The 16293-nt window shown below is 42.5% G+C and overlaps 1 protein-coding gene across 5 annotated transcripts in view; it reads right to left on the bottom strand.

Annotated features, from left to right (window-relative positions):
- Positions 1-11212: 11212 nt before the first annotated feature.
- The window catches only part of DYRK1A (dual specificity tyrosine phosphorylation regulated kinase 1A), a 139264-nt gene continuing 134183 nt past the window's right edge, over positions 11213-16293 (bottom strand). For 3 of the 5 annotated variants that reach the window (XM_017526240.2, XM_017526245.2, XM_017526241.2), the window contains one exon: positions 13695-14478. In XM_017526240.2, coding sequence (XP_017381729.1) covers positions 13858-14478 — 621 coding nt within the window. In that variant the 3' untranslated portion in view covers positions 13695-13857. Of the gene's footprint in view, positions 14479-16293 lie in introns of all 5 variants that reach the window. The other 2 variants (XM_017526242.2, XM_017526246.2) reach the window with 2 other exon arrangements.

The following is a 16293-nucleotide window of genomic DNA, read 5'->3' as shown; positions in this document are numbered from 1 at the left end:
ACAACTATGTACATGAGCATTTTTTTTTTTTTTTTTTTTTTTGAGACAGGGTCTTGCTCTGTCACCCAGGCTAGAGAGCAGTGGTGTGATCTCGGCTCACTGCACCCTGAACCTTCCAGGCTCAGATGATCCTCCCCACTCAGTCTCTCAAGTAGCTGGGACCTTTGGTATATGCCAGGTTAATTTTTGGATAGAGACAGGTTTCACCATGTTGCCCAGGGTGGTCTTGAACTTCTGGGCTGAAGTGATTCTCCCACTTCAGCCTCCCAAAGTACTGGGATTACAGGTGTGAGTCACTGCACCCAGCTCATGAGCATGCTTAACTTAGCATATTACATCAAACACATTTATAAAATACTTTAAGATTCTATTCAACGCTATTAAATTTTTCTTTTGATAGTTGCCTTTCAACAAATTAATCACTTCTCAATTGCAGATCAGTGGATTCTGAAATACAAACATTTCTTTTGGGTTTGCATTGTGGTCCCTAACACACTGCTTGAACTGTAGTTTGGGCTCAGATAATGTATCTGTGGCAAATGTGTGTGGGAATGGAGGGCTTTTTTTTTTTTTTTTTTTTTTTTTTTTTTTTTTTTTTTAACTTTTAACAACATAGGAAAAGCTTGAAGCAGTAACATTAGTTGTGATTGAAACAAGAGTTCTTGAAATCACTTAACGCAGCAGAAGTTTCACATAAACAGTTTTTCTTGTGGTTTTAGGCTGAATTCCTTAAGAAACACTATCAAGTCTGCAGCAAAAGCAAATTTCCAAAGCTATTCAGTGTTCCAGGAACAGTGGTTGAGGGCAGTTCTCATTCAGAAAAATTTCAATCTTTGTCCTGAGCTCAAAACTTAAATGAAACTTTACCAGTACTAAGCCATTGAACCGCTGTTATTATAGGTGATGTCAGATATTTGGCTAATATATCTGAAAAAAAAAATCATGGAGCTGTTGATAGTTAAGTCCACAGGAGCTAAAGGAAGTTCACTGTTGACAATACTGGTTCAATAGTGCATGATAGATTCAAATATTTCCCACAAAGTATCTGTTGACTTAAATAATACAATGAATAATCATAGGCCTTAACACCTTATATTATTACAAGCTTTGTAAGTTGTCCAACTGAGCCTTTTTCTATTGCACACTGATATGACTTGACTGTGTTCCCACCCAAATCTCATCTTGAATTGTAGCCCCCATAATCCCCACGTCATGGGAGGGACCCAGTGGGAGGTCCCTCTGAATCATGGAGGCAGGATTTTCCCATGCTGTTCTCATAATGAGTAAGTCTCATGAGATCGGATGGTTTTATAAAGGGCAGTCCCCTGCATACACTCCCTTGCTTGCCACCACGTAAGATATACTTTTGCTTCTCCTTCATCTTCCACCAAGATTTTGAGGCCTCCCTAGCCATGTGGGACCGTGAGTCATTAAACCTCTTTTTCTTTATAAATTACCCAGTCTCAGGTATTTCTCCAGACGAATATGAAAATGGACTAATGCACACAAACATTTCTACTACCAACAGTCATAACACATCTTAGCAGATTCCACTTCAGGCTGTACTGAATCAGTTTTCTCAACTTTTTGTTTGTGTGTTTTGAGACAGAGTCTCACTCTGTCCCCAAGGCTAGAGTGCAGTGGCGTGATCTTGGCTCACTGTAACCTCCGCCTCCTGGGTTCAAGCGATTCTCCTGCCTCAGCCTCCTGAGTGACTGGGACTACAGGCATATGCCACCAGGCCCAGCTAATTTTTGCATTTTTAGTAGAGACGGGGTTTCACCATGTTGGCCATGCAGGTCTCAAACTCATGACCTCAGGTGATCCACCCGCCTTGGCCTCCCAAAGTGTTGGGATTACAGGCATGAGCCACCACGCCCGGCCAGTTTTCTCAACTTTGAAAATACTTTTGCCAGTAGTTGTTCCACGTAGACTATTGATCGAGGCCAGTTCTTCGGTTACTTCCAACGTGGTACTAGCTCCTTGAATAAACAGCAACAATGGAGCAGTGTGTATAATATGGTGACCCTTGTCATGAGAGTCAGGGGAAACCGCTCACAACCATTTGCCTTGTTTTTTAATTGACTCCTGACGTCGTTCCTAATGTCAACTCTTTGAGCAACTGTTATCGTGGAAAGGCCAATAGTCTTAAACAAGTTTACTTTCTCTGATCATGTTTCTTCACTTGCAGTCATCAAGCAACTGACTTAATTAATTCGCCATAAGTGATCTTTCTTGCTTAGCTAACAAACGAGGCATCTGAAACTTACTTTGGTTGTAGCCTCATTTTCACTTTTGTGAATAAATTCTGTGATGAGGTATTCCATTTTAAATTTTCTAATTTTTCTGACCATTGCTTTCTGGTGAATTAGAAATATTTTGATGAGTGGTAAGATGGGAAATATCAACATGTATTTTGTTCTTTTTTGATTTTTTTTTGTGGTGACGGGGTGTCTCACTATATCACCCAGGCTGGTCTCCAAATCTGGGCTCAAGCAATTCTCCCGCCTCAGCCACCCAAATTGTTGGGATTACTGGTATGCGCCACTGCACCTGGCTGTATTGTGTTCTTTATGACAGCTACCATGTCATTGTACTTTGCTGCCTAATTCAGTAACAATCCATACTCCACTGTACCCTAAAAGCACAATGATACTTGAAATCCACTTTCCTATTCTTGTGCATACTGGTAATAATAAAATGTTGTAGCATGGAAATGCATGTGGCATTCAAAACGCTGCTGAGCTCTAGCTGTGACTGCAATTTACGTTGCATAGAGCAGCAGAGCAAAATGATGGGAATGCCGCATCTTCTCATCACATGGTCTCTGTAGCAACTACTCAACTCTACCACAGCAGCACCAAAGTGGCCACAGACACTTGCAAATGAATGTGGTTGTGTTCCAATAAAACTTCATTTATGGACACTGAAATTTCAATGTCATATAATTTCCATATGTCATGAAGTACTATTTGACGCTTTTCAGTCATGTAAAACGTGAAAATCATCCCTAGTTTGGTGAGCCACACAGAATCAGGACGGTGCCTTGCGAATGTCTAATTGCAATGGGCAGGAAACAGAAGCCAAAGTCGTCCCTGCTCTTCCAGAGCTCTCCTGTTCCTGAACAGCCCACAGCCCTGGAGGGATGTGCTCACAGCAGCGGGAATGCAGGTCGATGCTTCAGGGAGACAAAAGCTAAAGCTTCCCTGATCGTCATTAGAACATAATGAATCTCCCTCATTTTTTCTTTCATTTACAACCCTACTTCCACCTTTGTTCAGGGTCCTGGAGAGCCTCCCAGCTTCTCATAATCCTGGGACCCCCTCTCACAAAGAAAGGGGCCTAAACTAAAATTCACGGCTGCGTGCAGTGGCTCATGCCTGTATTGGGAGGCTGAGGCAGAAGGCTCGCTTGAGCCCAGGAGTTCAAGACCAGCCTGGGCAAATAAGTGAGACCTCGTCTCTACAGAAAAATAATGTAGCTGGGCACAGTGGCAGGTGCCTGTGGTCCCAGCTACTTGGGAGTCTGAGGCAGGAGGATCGCCTGAGTCCCAGAGAGCAGGCTGTGTTCTTTATGACAGCTACAGTAGGCTGCAGTAAGCCGAGATCACACCACTGCACTCCAGCCTGGGCAACAGAGCAAGATTCTGTCTCTAAAAAATAAAATTAAGAATTGACGAAGAATAATCTATGAAGACTAATGGAGAAGCAAGAGGGGACTGTGGAAGCCACATGGGGAAGCAGACGCCGTGGTGCGTCACCCAGCGGTGTCCCGGTGCCCCTGGAGCTGCTGCTGCAGGCAGCCTGAACGACCACTGGAGAAAGTGGAGGCAGAGCAGGAATTGTGGATTCCGGAAACAAGAAGGGAGAAAAACGACCTTGGGAACAGGGAAATGGGCAAGAGCACTGCATCGCTCAGACTTGATTCTTCAGAGCCTCCTGGAAGTGATTTTAGTTTCATAATTAAACAAGAAGGTTGTCAAAGAGAAACCCGTTCAACATCTCCAAATTAATGGAAGGTTTGCCCAAATAAAAACTTCGTAGGCACCATTGTGGTTCATTAGGACAACACAGTCATCCATCACATTTTCCCTAGCCTGAGGCCCGTGTCTACTAATTTAATATCAATTGATATTAAATTAGTCTCATCCCTAACTCTGCCTCTAGTGGTCGGTCACAGCAGCTAGAGGGACCACCCACCTGAAGGCCTTGGTATGTGATCTGGAAGTCAGGGTCAGCGTGGAAAACTGGAAAGAGACCTGGACTAGAAGACAGAATGTCGCTGGTCAGCTGTGTCATCGTCCTGAAGTTGCTTAAACCCGTTTTCTCAAATCTAAAGTGAGGTGTTGGCCAGTGTCTCTTAGACTTTTAACATGCATAAATGACCTGGGGACCTTGTTTAAATGCAGATTCTCATTGAGAGATCTGGACTGAGGCCTGAGACTCTGCATTGCTAGTGAGCACCCAGGTGACACTAATGTTGCCGGTCCACTGACCACACTGAGGAGCAAGCGGCTGGACGCTCCCTTGATAGAGCTAGAGCATCCTAGGGTTGAGGAAGCTGCAATGGTGCTCATTTTTAGAACATACAAGTTTCTCTTAAGTGTCCTAGGCTCCCCTCCCAGCTCTCTCTAGATCATCCCATTCACCGTCAGTTGCCTACATGAGAGTGACCAAAAACCAACCATCCCCAGGCCTGCCTTTCCCTCCTCCACCCATTCTTGTAGATGCCGACCAGACATCTCCATACAGTTCTCCTATGCGCCCTTAACACTCAAAGTCCTAAAACTCATCACTACCTGGCATACCTGCTCCACTGCAAATGTTCCCACTACCAGCCAATGGCTCCTCTGTCCACCAAGTTGCTCAAGCCAAAAATCTGGGAGGAAGCCTGACTCCTCTCCTTTCCCCCACTCCCAGCATCCACTCAGTCCCAGAGATCTGTCAGCTCTTCTTCCTAAAGAGTTCTTGACTCCATCCACTTACAAACATGCTGGCAAGGCTCCTCACCTTCTCATGACACTGGGCTTCAAATGGCCTGTTGTCTTCTCCTAGATTCTAGAGCATTCCCATGATCACCTGGATAATGCCCATTCTCCATTATAGAGCTTCAGCTCCTGGGAAACAGCATTCCACAGCCCCTCAGGACTAGAATAGGGTCTCTGTTCATACTCTTAAAAAAAAAAAAAATTTAAAAAAACCAACTTGCCTTACTTGTAATTACTTATATTTTCCACTTATAAGAACAAACTGTGATATGCTTTTTGTCCTCATCCCTCAGACTTCAGTGCTTTGCACATGACTCGTATCCAATTAGTATTTGTTGATTTCTCTATATAGTCCTTACACCAGCTGCTCCAAGACCCATTGCTGATATGACATTCTTCTTCTTCAGGGTAGGACTTTTTGTCCATTTTTAAATTGTTTCCAGGGTTAGTACTGATTGCTTTCTTTGATTTAGAGTGTGTCTGCAGGAAGCAAGGGAGATATTTCAAGTTCAGTGTTTTAATTTTGCCAGTAAAGTAAATTTACTGTTTTGTTTCTTATATCTAGTCAGTGCTAGCTGCCCCCACTTCTAGTGAAAATGGTCAGAACTGTAATCTGTAGACAAAACTGAGCTGGGGAGAAAGACCACAATTAGTGAACATGCACATGGGAGCCCTCCCTGGACAAGCTCCTAATCTGAATTCTTCAAGACTACAGATGCTAAGTAGCTGCCATTCCATGACCAGTGGGAGACAGCTTCAGAAACATCCACCTATAGGAGGAGGGAGCCCGTCTCTCCAGCACCCACTTTCCTGGGTGAGGGTGACAGTCCAGTCAGAAGGTAAGAATCTCATGTAAGTGCTCTGTGAAGAGCAAAACATCACTCAACTGGACTACAGCAGAAGTCACAATCCAGGGCCACGGAGGAATCCAGGACTCCAAGCACAGAGCCCCGTAGATCTCACCCAGAGCGCTGGAGCCCTGCTGGGAGGACCCATCGTGCCAAAGGCCTCTGAGCACCAAGCTGTCCCGCCTGGCCAGGGACAAGACCTGGAGCTGCTGGGAAGCACAAAATTTCATCCATTTCACTTCTCCCAGAAGCGCTTTAACTACCTGAGGTGAACAGTTAAATCCCATGATTAGATCCGTTGTTTCAGCTTCATCATCCATCCAAATCCACGGCCCATTGTAATGCAAGCCATGTACAGTCTAGTGCCAACAAACACACTTTAATTCTAAGGCATTTTTGTCCTTATGTTTGATATAAGGAGAGGAGGATACTTCAGGGGTAACAGGCTAACACTGAGAGAACCCAGACTCGATGTAGTCACCTCATGTTATCAACAAAGTAAACAGAAGAAAAAGTTCCTGCTTTCAAAATGTAGGTTACAACCTATAAATTCCAATATCTGATTTATTTATAAACTGAAGAACTGATTATTGTCACACTCTTCGCTCCCTGATCTACATCAAACCTCTGAAGGCTAAAATGTAAGACTTTCCTTGGAGTGGGAGCAAGGGGTGGGGACTCATCCCTGGACACGTGATCACCAGGGTCTAATGACAATGCCTGTTCAAACACAGACCCTTGCCGCAGTTATTCCTCCAGGCAGTCTCCTTGAGGCTATATAGAAAAATTCTACTGAAAACCCATCCTTACAAAACATGTAAATATCATCTATTTTATCAAGGCAAAGGAAACTACCAAAAATCTTCCCACAACAAACCTCAAAACTAAAATAGACACGGGGACTGTGCAGTAGGCAAAACCAACTAGTAAAGGAAAGTTAACACCTGGTCCCACACTCCAAAAATAAAAGTAAGCTGGAAAGCAATCCTATTTAAGTGTCCATGGAGAATGCTGCTCACCTAATTTCCCTTCACTGTTTGTCATGTTTACATAGAAAAAGGAGGTTCCATTCAGGCTGTGGCCTCGGCTCTGTTTAGCAACATAATGTATTTATTGGACACTTCCTACATACTAGGTATTGTGCTTTCTGTGCACATTACCTCACTGAGGTGTGCACGGCATCCCCTAGACAGACACTACAAGTATCTCCATTTTACAAAGAAAATAGTGATCCTTGGACAAGTAAAGCAGTGATCCCAGGGTCACAAAGTCAATCAGAGGACCAGCGGGATCTGAACCCCTCTGGGATTCTACAGAGGGGAACTGTAACTACTTCACAGAGCTGGTGGCTGGTGCCCTGGGGAACCCTTCACCAGCTTACAAGACCAAATGAGACTGAGGTATAAAGGAACCATTCCACTCCCAGTGCTGGGAAATAACACATGCCATTCTCATGGGACATCTGAGAGCTATTAATGAATAGATGTCACACTGACCCATCTCCACAAGGAAAGATGACAGAAAGGAACAAATTGTCTAAGTTTTACATACTCACATCTGGCCATTTCTGCCTTTCTCAGAAGCTTGTTTATAACATTTTGTAATGCACTATAAATTATAATTATCCATTACTCTACGTAAACTTTGGTAATCAAACTCCATTTCAAGATGTTCTTAGGGCTGGGTGTGGTGGCTCATATCTGTAATCCTAGCACTTTGGGAGGTTGAGGTGGGTAGATAGTTTGAGGTCAGGAGTTCAAGACTAGCCTGGCCAACATGGCAAAACCCCAAAATACAATGGGTGCGGTGGTGTGCACCTGTAATCCCAGCTACTCGGAAGGCTAAGACCCGAGAATCGCTTGGATCTGGGAAATGGAGGTTGTAGTGAGCCCAGATGACACCACTGCACACCAACCTGGGAGACAGAGTGAGACTCTCAAAAAAAAGTTCTTGACTCAGACTTCTGTCACATTAGCCACATGCCTCTTCTTGCCCAAGTCCTGCCTAGCTGCAGGTTCAGAACCGCCTGCAGTTTCAGAAAACACAGAGCTCCAGGCCCCACCCCAGCTCTCTGAATCTAAAACACTGCCAGTGTGATGGGCATCTGTGGTTCTATAAAGTTCTACAGATGAGTTTAATGTGCAGCAAGGTTGGAAACTCATTTTGCATTGATGAGTACTGACTTAGCACTTTGAGATCACTGGAGTTCATGTCATCTCTTTCCTGGATTTGCAGGCAATGGAAGTGGGAGTGGTGCCTGGGTGACCTCCTCCCCACTTTGAGGCATCACCTCTTTGGCAGAACAAGGCTTGTCTGTGATGCACATAAAAACGCTTTCTCAAGCTATTTCACCGCTTGAAATCTTTACAGCCGTGAGCCACCACACTCACCCTATTTATGTTTGAGGGGCCCAGGCGGGAGGATCATTTGAGGCTAGGAGTTTGAGGACTGACTGAGCAACTTAGCAAAACCCCGTCTCTCTAAAAAAATTAAAAACAGTAGCCGGGCGGGGTGGTGTGTACCGTAGTCCCAGCTACTCGGGAGGCTGAGGTGGGAGGATCATCTGAGCCCAGTCATTTAAGGCTGCAGTGAACTGTGATCACACCACTAAACTCCAGTTTGGATGACAAAGCCAATGTCTCTAAATAGAACTAAAAAAAAAAAAAAACCTTCTCACGCCACTAGAGATATTTTCTTTCATCTGAGGGAGTTAACAAACCCCATCCTCACCCTGACCCCACCAGTGCACTTCTCTGCAGTTTTTCCATGCAAAAGTGAGTGGAGGATTCACAGTTCATCATCCTAGGGTTTCTTATAAGCAACTCAACATTTCATACTGACCACACTCAGGCTCAGGCCCGTCTTCTTGCCTGGGTGTTCATTAGTAACTCCCCGCCCGACACACCTGCTTGGCTGCTCCTGGCTGCCCTAGTGAGTGACCACCACACACGCCCAGAGCCGCCACTTTATTTTTGCCCTTGGCTCTGAATCTCCCCTTGACTGCAGTTTTAGGCACAGAATTCAGGGGCAAGTACACTGACTAATGAATGAGTATATATTGGGAGCAAAATTTTAGAGGAATAAAGAAAAAAACCCCAAAGGTAGCCATTTTAGAAATGTAACTGGAAAGATTACCAAATAACTGATCTTTCAAACAGACAAAACATAAGCACTAAAACCTACTCGGCCTTTCTCTGGCTATGAGAACTCGCTGACCAGGCCCCCTACAGCATCGCTCAGCCTCGTCTCTGATGCCAACAGTGCTATGCTCCACCTGACCGCCGTTTCCTTGCTCCTGCATCCTCAACTTTTGCCACCACTTTGCCTAACCTGAAGTTAATGTACTTTATGAGTCAACATGACTCAGGCTCTAGTACTGTGCTCCTTCAGGACCCAGCTGGGATGGAACCAGGCTACCTGGCAAAAACAAAAGGAAGCCGGTTTAAGGCTTCTCTCTGCCTCCTCAATGCTTTGAAGGAGCATTCACGGGTTTTGCTGGGGATGGCAGGAAATTCAACTGAAATGGAAATTACCCACATTAATTCCACCCCTGACTGTTTATAACAGGGACATACCCTAAAGATGGGAAATTCAGGGATAAGTTTTCAGATAAAGAGGCTGCATATTGGAAAAGAGACCTGTAGCATTCTAGTTACTGTGTGTTTAAATCAGTATCCAGTTGGAGAAATACCTTGTCTTGAGTGACTTTAAAGTAGGAAATTAGAAATAAATACTGACAAATGCCTGGCAGTCTCATGTGAAGGTAGTGTTCTGATGCAAGGTTCTAATGCAAGAACACCCTGGTGCTCTATCATTTCCGAGAGCAGCTGCAATCTCGCAGCTTGGCTATGCAAAATGCCGAAAGGAAGGATACACACAAACCGATGAACCACTTACCTCACTGAACACGCCTTCCACCAAACAAGGATCCAGTGCTTTAAACTCAGGCATACGTCAAAAATTCCTGGTCCAGGGTGAAAGCCCAGCAGGTTCTCAGAGGATTCGTTTGGAGTAAGGTTAGTCATTAAAAGGGAAGATAACAAATAAGCTATTTTCTTAGGGTTTCTTCTCTTGTTCTTCGTACTACAAATTACTCGCTGATACATGTTTTCATCCGAGGAAACAGGCCTACATAAGGAGCCAGGGTTATGAAAACCAGAGCTTCTCCTCTATTCTCCGACACGAAAGGTTTTCCAACGTCTGGTTAACAGACATCCCTAGCAGATTTTAAGAAATCTGAATACAGTCTTGGTATACCGCAGTCATGCACAGCTTTTGTCTCCATTTTCGATCTTCCTTCCTATGTGGCACTAAGACCAAGTCATGTATTTGGAATGAACCATCTGGTCTATTACATACTGTCTACCACCATAAAAATGAACATAAAATTAGTCAAACTTGCATTCTGTCCACAAGCATACCACCTGAATGCACTGGATCGCATATGAACTTACATTCTGAGGGCAACCAAAATAAAGGCAGGCCAAAAGGAAACTGAGAAACTAGGCTTGAACCGAGTGCCTGCTATCTCACCTTTTTGTGTATTTTGATTCTGTACCTCCCTATTGGAAGAATGGAACAGTAAGTTCAACACCACAAAAGCTGGGAAACACTACAGGGCAAGCTCAATGGCCACTTGTGGGCCTAAAAGAATTACTGCATCCTTCATGATTTTTCTTACATGTAGTTCTATATATTGTTCTTTTTTCAGCCCAATATCATAAAATGTGCCCTTTACCTAAGTAAAATTCTCACACCCTAAGAAAAAGCAGGTTTCCTTTCTTACATGTGGTGAACTTCAACTATACAAAACCAACCTGAATTTTATAGACTCACAGAACTTTTTAAATAAGTATCTTACCTTTTGAAAGCCACCTTTATACTGATGCAGGTTAATTTGCAAGAAGAGAAGACCTTAGGTTAGAAACTGAATCACTATGGCAAGAATTCTAGAATGTGTACAAGAGAGTCCCTGATATGCCCCTGTATGAGGATTTGGGGAAGGAGGAAGAGTATTCATATTCCCTCCTTCATCCAAGCACGTCAAAGCTTATTAAAGAAAACCACCAGACCCTCCTATCCACTCTAAATGCTACCAACTAAAATAATAGCATTTTGAACCACAGAAAAATTGTTACTAAGCATTCATATAAAAAAATCAATGTGAAAAATCAAAATGATCTGTTAAACCTCCAATTTTTACTTTCAGAGATTGCTGATGCCTACGTTGATGTATCTCACATAGTTTCCTTTTTACACATTTAACTCAACTTTGATAGTATACCTACCAGACCTGGACCAGGTGAATTGCATAGGAATATTTTTACTATGTTTACATTTTTCTTAAATTAGTTTTAAAAAAGCATAGTAAAGAGTCTGAGGACAAATTATTCAACTGTTTATCATACATAAGACCGCATGACTATAATACAAAGGGGGTTCTTTTTTCATTTAACGTTACAATATACACAGCAAGTCCGGACTAGATCTTACAATCTGAACACAGGTATTTAACCTTTTCCATGCTGTTTATGTTTACAATGCACAGAAGTCCTGTAACCAAACTGTGTAGTAAAGCACACAAAACTGGACTGTAACATAACACAGTATGCAGAAGCATTGGATTTTATGATTTTCTTTATGTAAATATTGGTTTTAAAAACTGCTTTAGTTTTTTGGTGCTTGCTAAGATGTGGCAACCAGCACAGAAAAAAAAAATGATATCTGACCCATATGATATCTTAACCTTATATTCCTAAACAGCAGTAACTACTGAATTCCTTTTGATATTGCTATACTCAAGATGATATCCTTTTATTCACTGTAAACCTTTATGAACTATCAAGTTCAAAAAAATCATCCACAGGCTTGACATTTAATTACAAAATAAATATGGATTTCCTGATTAACAAAAAATGTTTGTGGTTTATAAAAACTAATATTTCCAAGTGTCCATTCACATTTACATAGTGTTTAGCCTTTCTTTTGTCACTGTTTACATATAAAAACCTGTTTTTGTTCAGAAAAAAAAAAAAAAATGACCTAGTCAGCCACATGGAATTGACCAATAAAAAGAAACGCGGTGTTCTACTGAGTCGTCTTAAACAGGGTTATCGGCAGAGGTAGATTACTGCTTCTTTTCTAGGCTTCTTTTGATCCTGGACAGATAAATTACTTATCTTCATTCTCCCAATTCAACCGCTCAAAAGTATAACACCCCAAAATTGGTCAATTTAAAATGGGAACACAAATTTAGCAACTGCCAGACTGTGTTACATTAAGGCAGCATTATCTCAACACGAGGCACCTGTTAAATACCAGCCTGTCTGCTCAGGTCACGCATGAGAGTTCTGCTTTACTTGAGCTCATACTCTGGACCTGTTGGTGCAATCAAGGTCTTGCTTTCAAGTTTACAAGTAGGTTAATCAGGAATACAAGAATCAACTGCTGGTTCCATAGCTTCTGGATCCAGTGTCCCTTTACCTTCAGAAACCTGAACACATTTAGAATGTAACAGATGTTGTAATCTTGAATTAGATGTCAATCTATTATGTTCAGTATACAGATTGCTGTAAATGTATTGGCTATGGATTCAACAACAGTTCCAGTTTTGTTTAAGCAATAGTACAGCCATAATTTTCAACTGACATTTAAAAATGGTCTAGTTACACCTTGTGTCAAAGTGCAGAACTGCTACATTATTGGTTACAGACATCTATGTGCTATAAAAACAGCTTTGGTACAATAAATTATCAAAAAAGAAAATAAATTTTTGTAAAATTCACAGCATAATTGTGAGGCAAAAAAGCAGTCACATAAAATTCTGCATTTTTTAAAAATGTTCAGGATGAACAGAAGACATCTTTGTGCAGAAGAAATGGTGGAGATACCACGTGCCGAGAAAAAGCAAAAGAAAAAGTAAAAAGCAGGAAGGGACACAGCTGTAGCTATTTCCATCAAAGCAAACCACTACTTCTGTGACCTTCAACCAATAAGAAAGTCAACTTTATGACACACGCAAAGTGACCTTGCAATACCTTACAATTAGTGGGTCACAAAAGTCTATTTTAAAAGAAAGGCCTCTTGAATTACCCATTCTCTGTGTTTTCAGCATTAAGGACTGTCTGCAAAAGCATGTCCAAAAGTGATTGCATCTGAAATGGTAGGCTCTTCTTATTTTGAGTCCAAATCCATAAGGCCAAAGGTTATCCCAAAGACCACCACTCAGACCTCCCCAGGACTGGCCATGACTGACCCGTTGATTGCTTCTCAGTGCACCTTGGTTAGGAGACCAGTCATGTTCCATCCTATCTTCCTGTGGCCTCTACAACAGGAGAGCCACAGGATCCCATGTAATTGCTGCTTTGCTCCTCAGTAGGTTCAGATAGGAGAGTTCTGATCCCCGCCACTCAGCATGCTTACTGTGCCTGACAAACTTCAATACACATAGCTGAAGATGGTGTTTGTGGAAGCTGGAGGTCCCTCTTCCTTACAGTACTGCATTTCCATGCCCAAGTGTGTTTAGAGGACTTAAAAACCCAAATTTCCCACCCAAAACAAAACAGAACCAAAAAGGGGGAAAAACAGAAAGGGGGGGAAAAAAAAAAAAAAAACCACCCTCATGGGGCCCTTTATGCAAATTATGTGCAGTGCCTTTTATTTTAAAATTAGTTGGCAAATGACCAAGACCAACATCTGAACATTAACTTTTGATGAATAGAAAGACCAAAAAAAAAAAAAAAAAAAATTAGGACTAGATGTGGCAAGTTAAAATGGGGGAGCAAAAAGAGGATACCTCTGAGCTATCCATGAAGATGGGTTTGGACATGGCTCTTTTAAACATTTCAATGTCCCTTTGCAATCTTTTCAAGTTAAAAAAAAAAAAAAAAAGTCAGCTTTGCCCTCTTGTAGCGGTTCAGTGTGTTAATCTCCTTCTGATTCAAGCAGCTTTGCACTTTGTTTTTGGAAAAAAACACCACTTCTATAAAAACACACAAGAAACAAACTCAAGTTTCAATGTAGTCACGAGCTAGCTACAGGACTCTGTTGCACACAAACTCCTGTCATGGGGGACTCTTCTCTATCGGCCCCTTGCCTCATTGTCAGATGTCCTTCAGTCATGTAATGTGCAGGACCTGTATTAGCAGAAAACTGGTATGTTGGATGTCCAGCTATGCCAGTCTCTTGGCGGGGATTGGAGTAGACGGTCAAATTAACGTCCATAGCTCCATTCTGTCCAAAGTCCAAGGTATTAGCAGCCACTGGGCGATTCTGGTAGGCCTGATTGCCTTGATTACCAGTAGAGGAGGAAGATGTCGAGGAAGAAGTCGTTGAGGAAGACAGGGATGTCATGGAGTGGTGACTGTGGCCAACCTCCATAGAATCTTGGGTAGAGGAGCTATTCGTTGGAGAATTGTAGACCCTTGGCCTGGTCCGGTTACCCAAGGCTTGTTGTCCATGGTGGTGGTGATGGTGGTGGTGGTGGTGATGGTGATGGGAACTGTTTCCATGGTGATGATGCAATGCATTCTGTTGAGGGGCTACATGGAAGGTGGTTTCTTGAACAGGATGAGTTTCAACAGTGACCTGTGTAGGAGCTTCAGTGCCTGACCAACCAAGAGGAGCAGGAAATTGCTGACGCACCTGAAAGAACAAATTTTTTAAAGGATTTTTCAGGAGACTGTTTCCAAGCTTTAATCTTCCATCAAAAGCGATGACACCAGCAAACTAGCTCACATTAATCAAGGAGAAAGGGTTTTCGAAACTTTTAATGTGTTAAGACAGTTTCATAACACAAAATTCCAAATATATTCAAGGGCAAAAAAGTTTCATCATGAAAGCAGCTATTTTCAGAAAGTTATATCCTTAAATAGGTTCATCTATTTCACTACCCACTGTCTTTCCTCGGGAGCACTGTTTATGCCAGGGGTCAGCAAACATTTACTGAAAAGAGCCAGATAGTAAGTATTCTGGGGAGGTCCAAAAGGAAGCCTTTACTTTCCCCCTCATGTCCTTCCTCTCTCCATCTTTCTTCTTTCAGTAAGACTACTGTCTACCCAGCTGCTCAAAAATGCCTCTGTCCAACCCATGAGCAAGAAATAATGAATCTACCTGGGAAACAGATTCGAAATTTGGCCTCTTCTTTTTGTCCCCACCATCATCTCTTGCCTAGGCTAACACAACAGTCTGCTAAATGAACTCCCTGCTTTCATCCTTGCCCTTCTCCAAAGGGTAGCAAGAACAATCTTTTCATAACACAAATCCAATCACTTCCCTATTTAAAATCCTTTAATGACTCCTCACTACACTTAGAAAAACAAAACAATACCAAATGCACACAATGGTCTGCATCATCTGGCTGATGCCCACTTCTCCAACCTCCTTCTCCAGCCATCCTACCCATGGCTACCTGGGTTCCAACCAAAGAGGGCATTCCTCCCCTGGGTCAAAATCTCTCAAATGCCTCAGTGTGCTAGTAACACGCGGCTCCCTTCTGCCTAGAAATGTTCCTATTTCTTGGATTTTCTTACTGCTTACATGTCTCTTTTTCATGACTTCAGTTCCAGAGCCTTCCCTGACCACTCTGGCTGATGCTGCCTCAACCACTGTGGCAGAAGCTACTGGATGTGTACAAGACTCTTCTTGTTTCTGAGCACATGGCTACACAACACTTCCCTGCATCCCTTGTACTTAGCGATGGCCATTTAACTAAGCTGTCAATGGAATGTGAATGAAAGCTTATATGTCACTGCTAGCCTGGCACACAAAATAATACCTTCCAAGTCCTTCTGCCTGCTGGACATAGTAGATAACTAGGCCCTAGGGCACGGTGGAACCACAAGATGGTAGGAGACCAGGACCTGGAAGATAGCCCAGTCACTAACCTGAACACCTATTCTGGACTGTTCCACAAAAAAATGAAAGAAACTTGGTACTTTTTAAGCTACCATATTTTGGGAGTCTATTATCAGAGTTTGGCCTACTCTAATTCATACATCCTATTCAACAAATAGTCATTCTCTACCAAATTATCCTTATCTTCTTTTTAAGAGCTAATGCTACTTGTCATTTCTATTCATGTCCATTTTATTTACCTGTGTAACTATAAGCTCTAGGAAGGCAAAAGGCTCAGTCTCTATTACCAGTGGCTGGCACAAATTGTTAAGCGTTTATTCAACGAAGGTGGTCTGAGAACCAGACTTTTAAGAGATACCACTGAGAACAATCAGTAGAAAAGTTGGCAGTGACTTCTCAGAAAAGAAAGTACTAATGGTTTTTAAACTATGAAGTTATTCAAGTTACTGGATTAGAAAATCAAGTGGGGGGCAATGTTACAATAGTTATCAAAATTACAAATCTCATTACCCCTTGGAACAGCCATTCTGCTTTCAGTAATTTATATCACAGATAAAATGTGTATGTGTGAATGAGCCATGTACAGCAGTGCCTCCTTATTCA

Source organism: Cebus imitator, unplaced genomic scaffold, assembly GCF_001604975.1.
Source record: "Cebus imitator isolate Cc_AM_T3 unplaced genomic scaffold, Cebus_imitator-1.0 Scaffold41, whole genome shotgun sequence".
NCBI classification, from domain to species: domain Eukaryota; kingdom Metazoa; phylum Chordata; class Mammalia; order Primates; family Cebidae; genus Cebus; species Cebus imitator.
The sequence above is the reverse complement of the archived record's forward strand: the minus strand, read 5'-3'. Positions and strand labels throughout refer to the sequence as shown.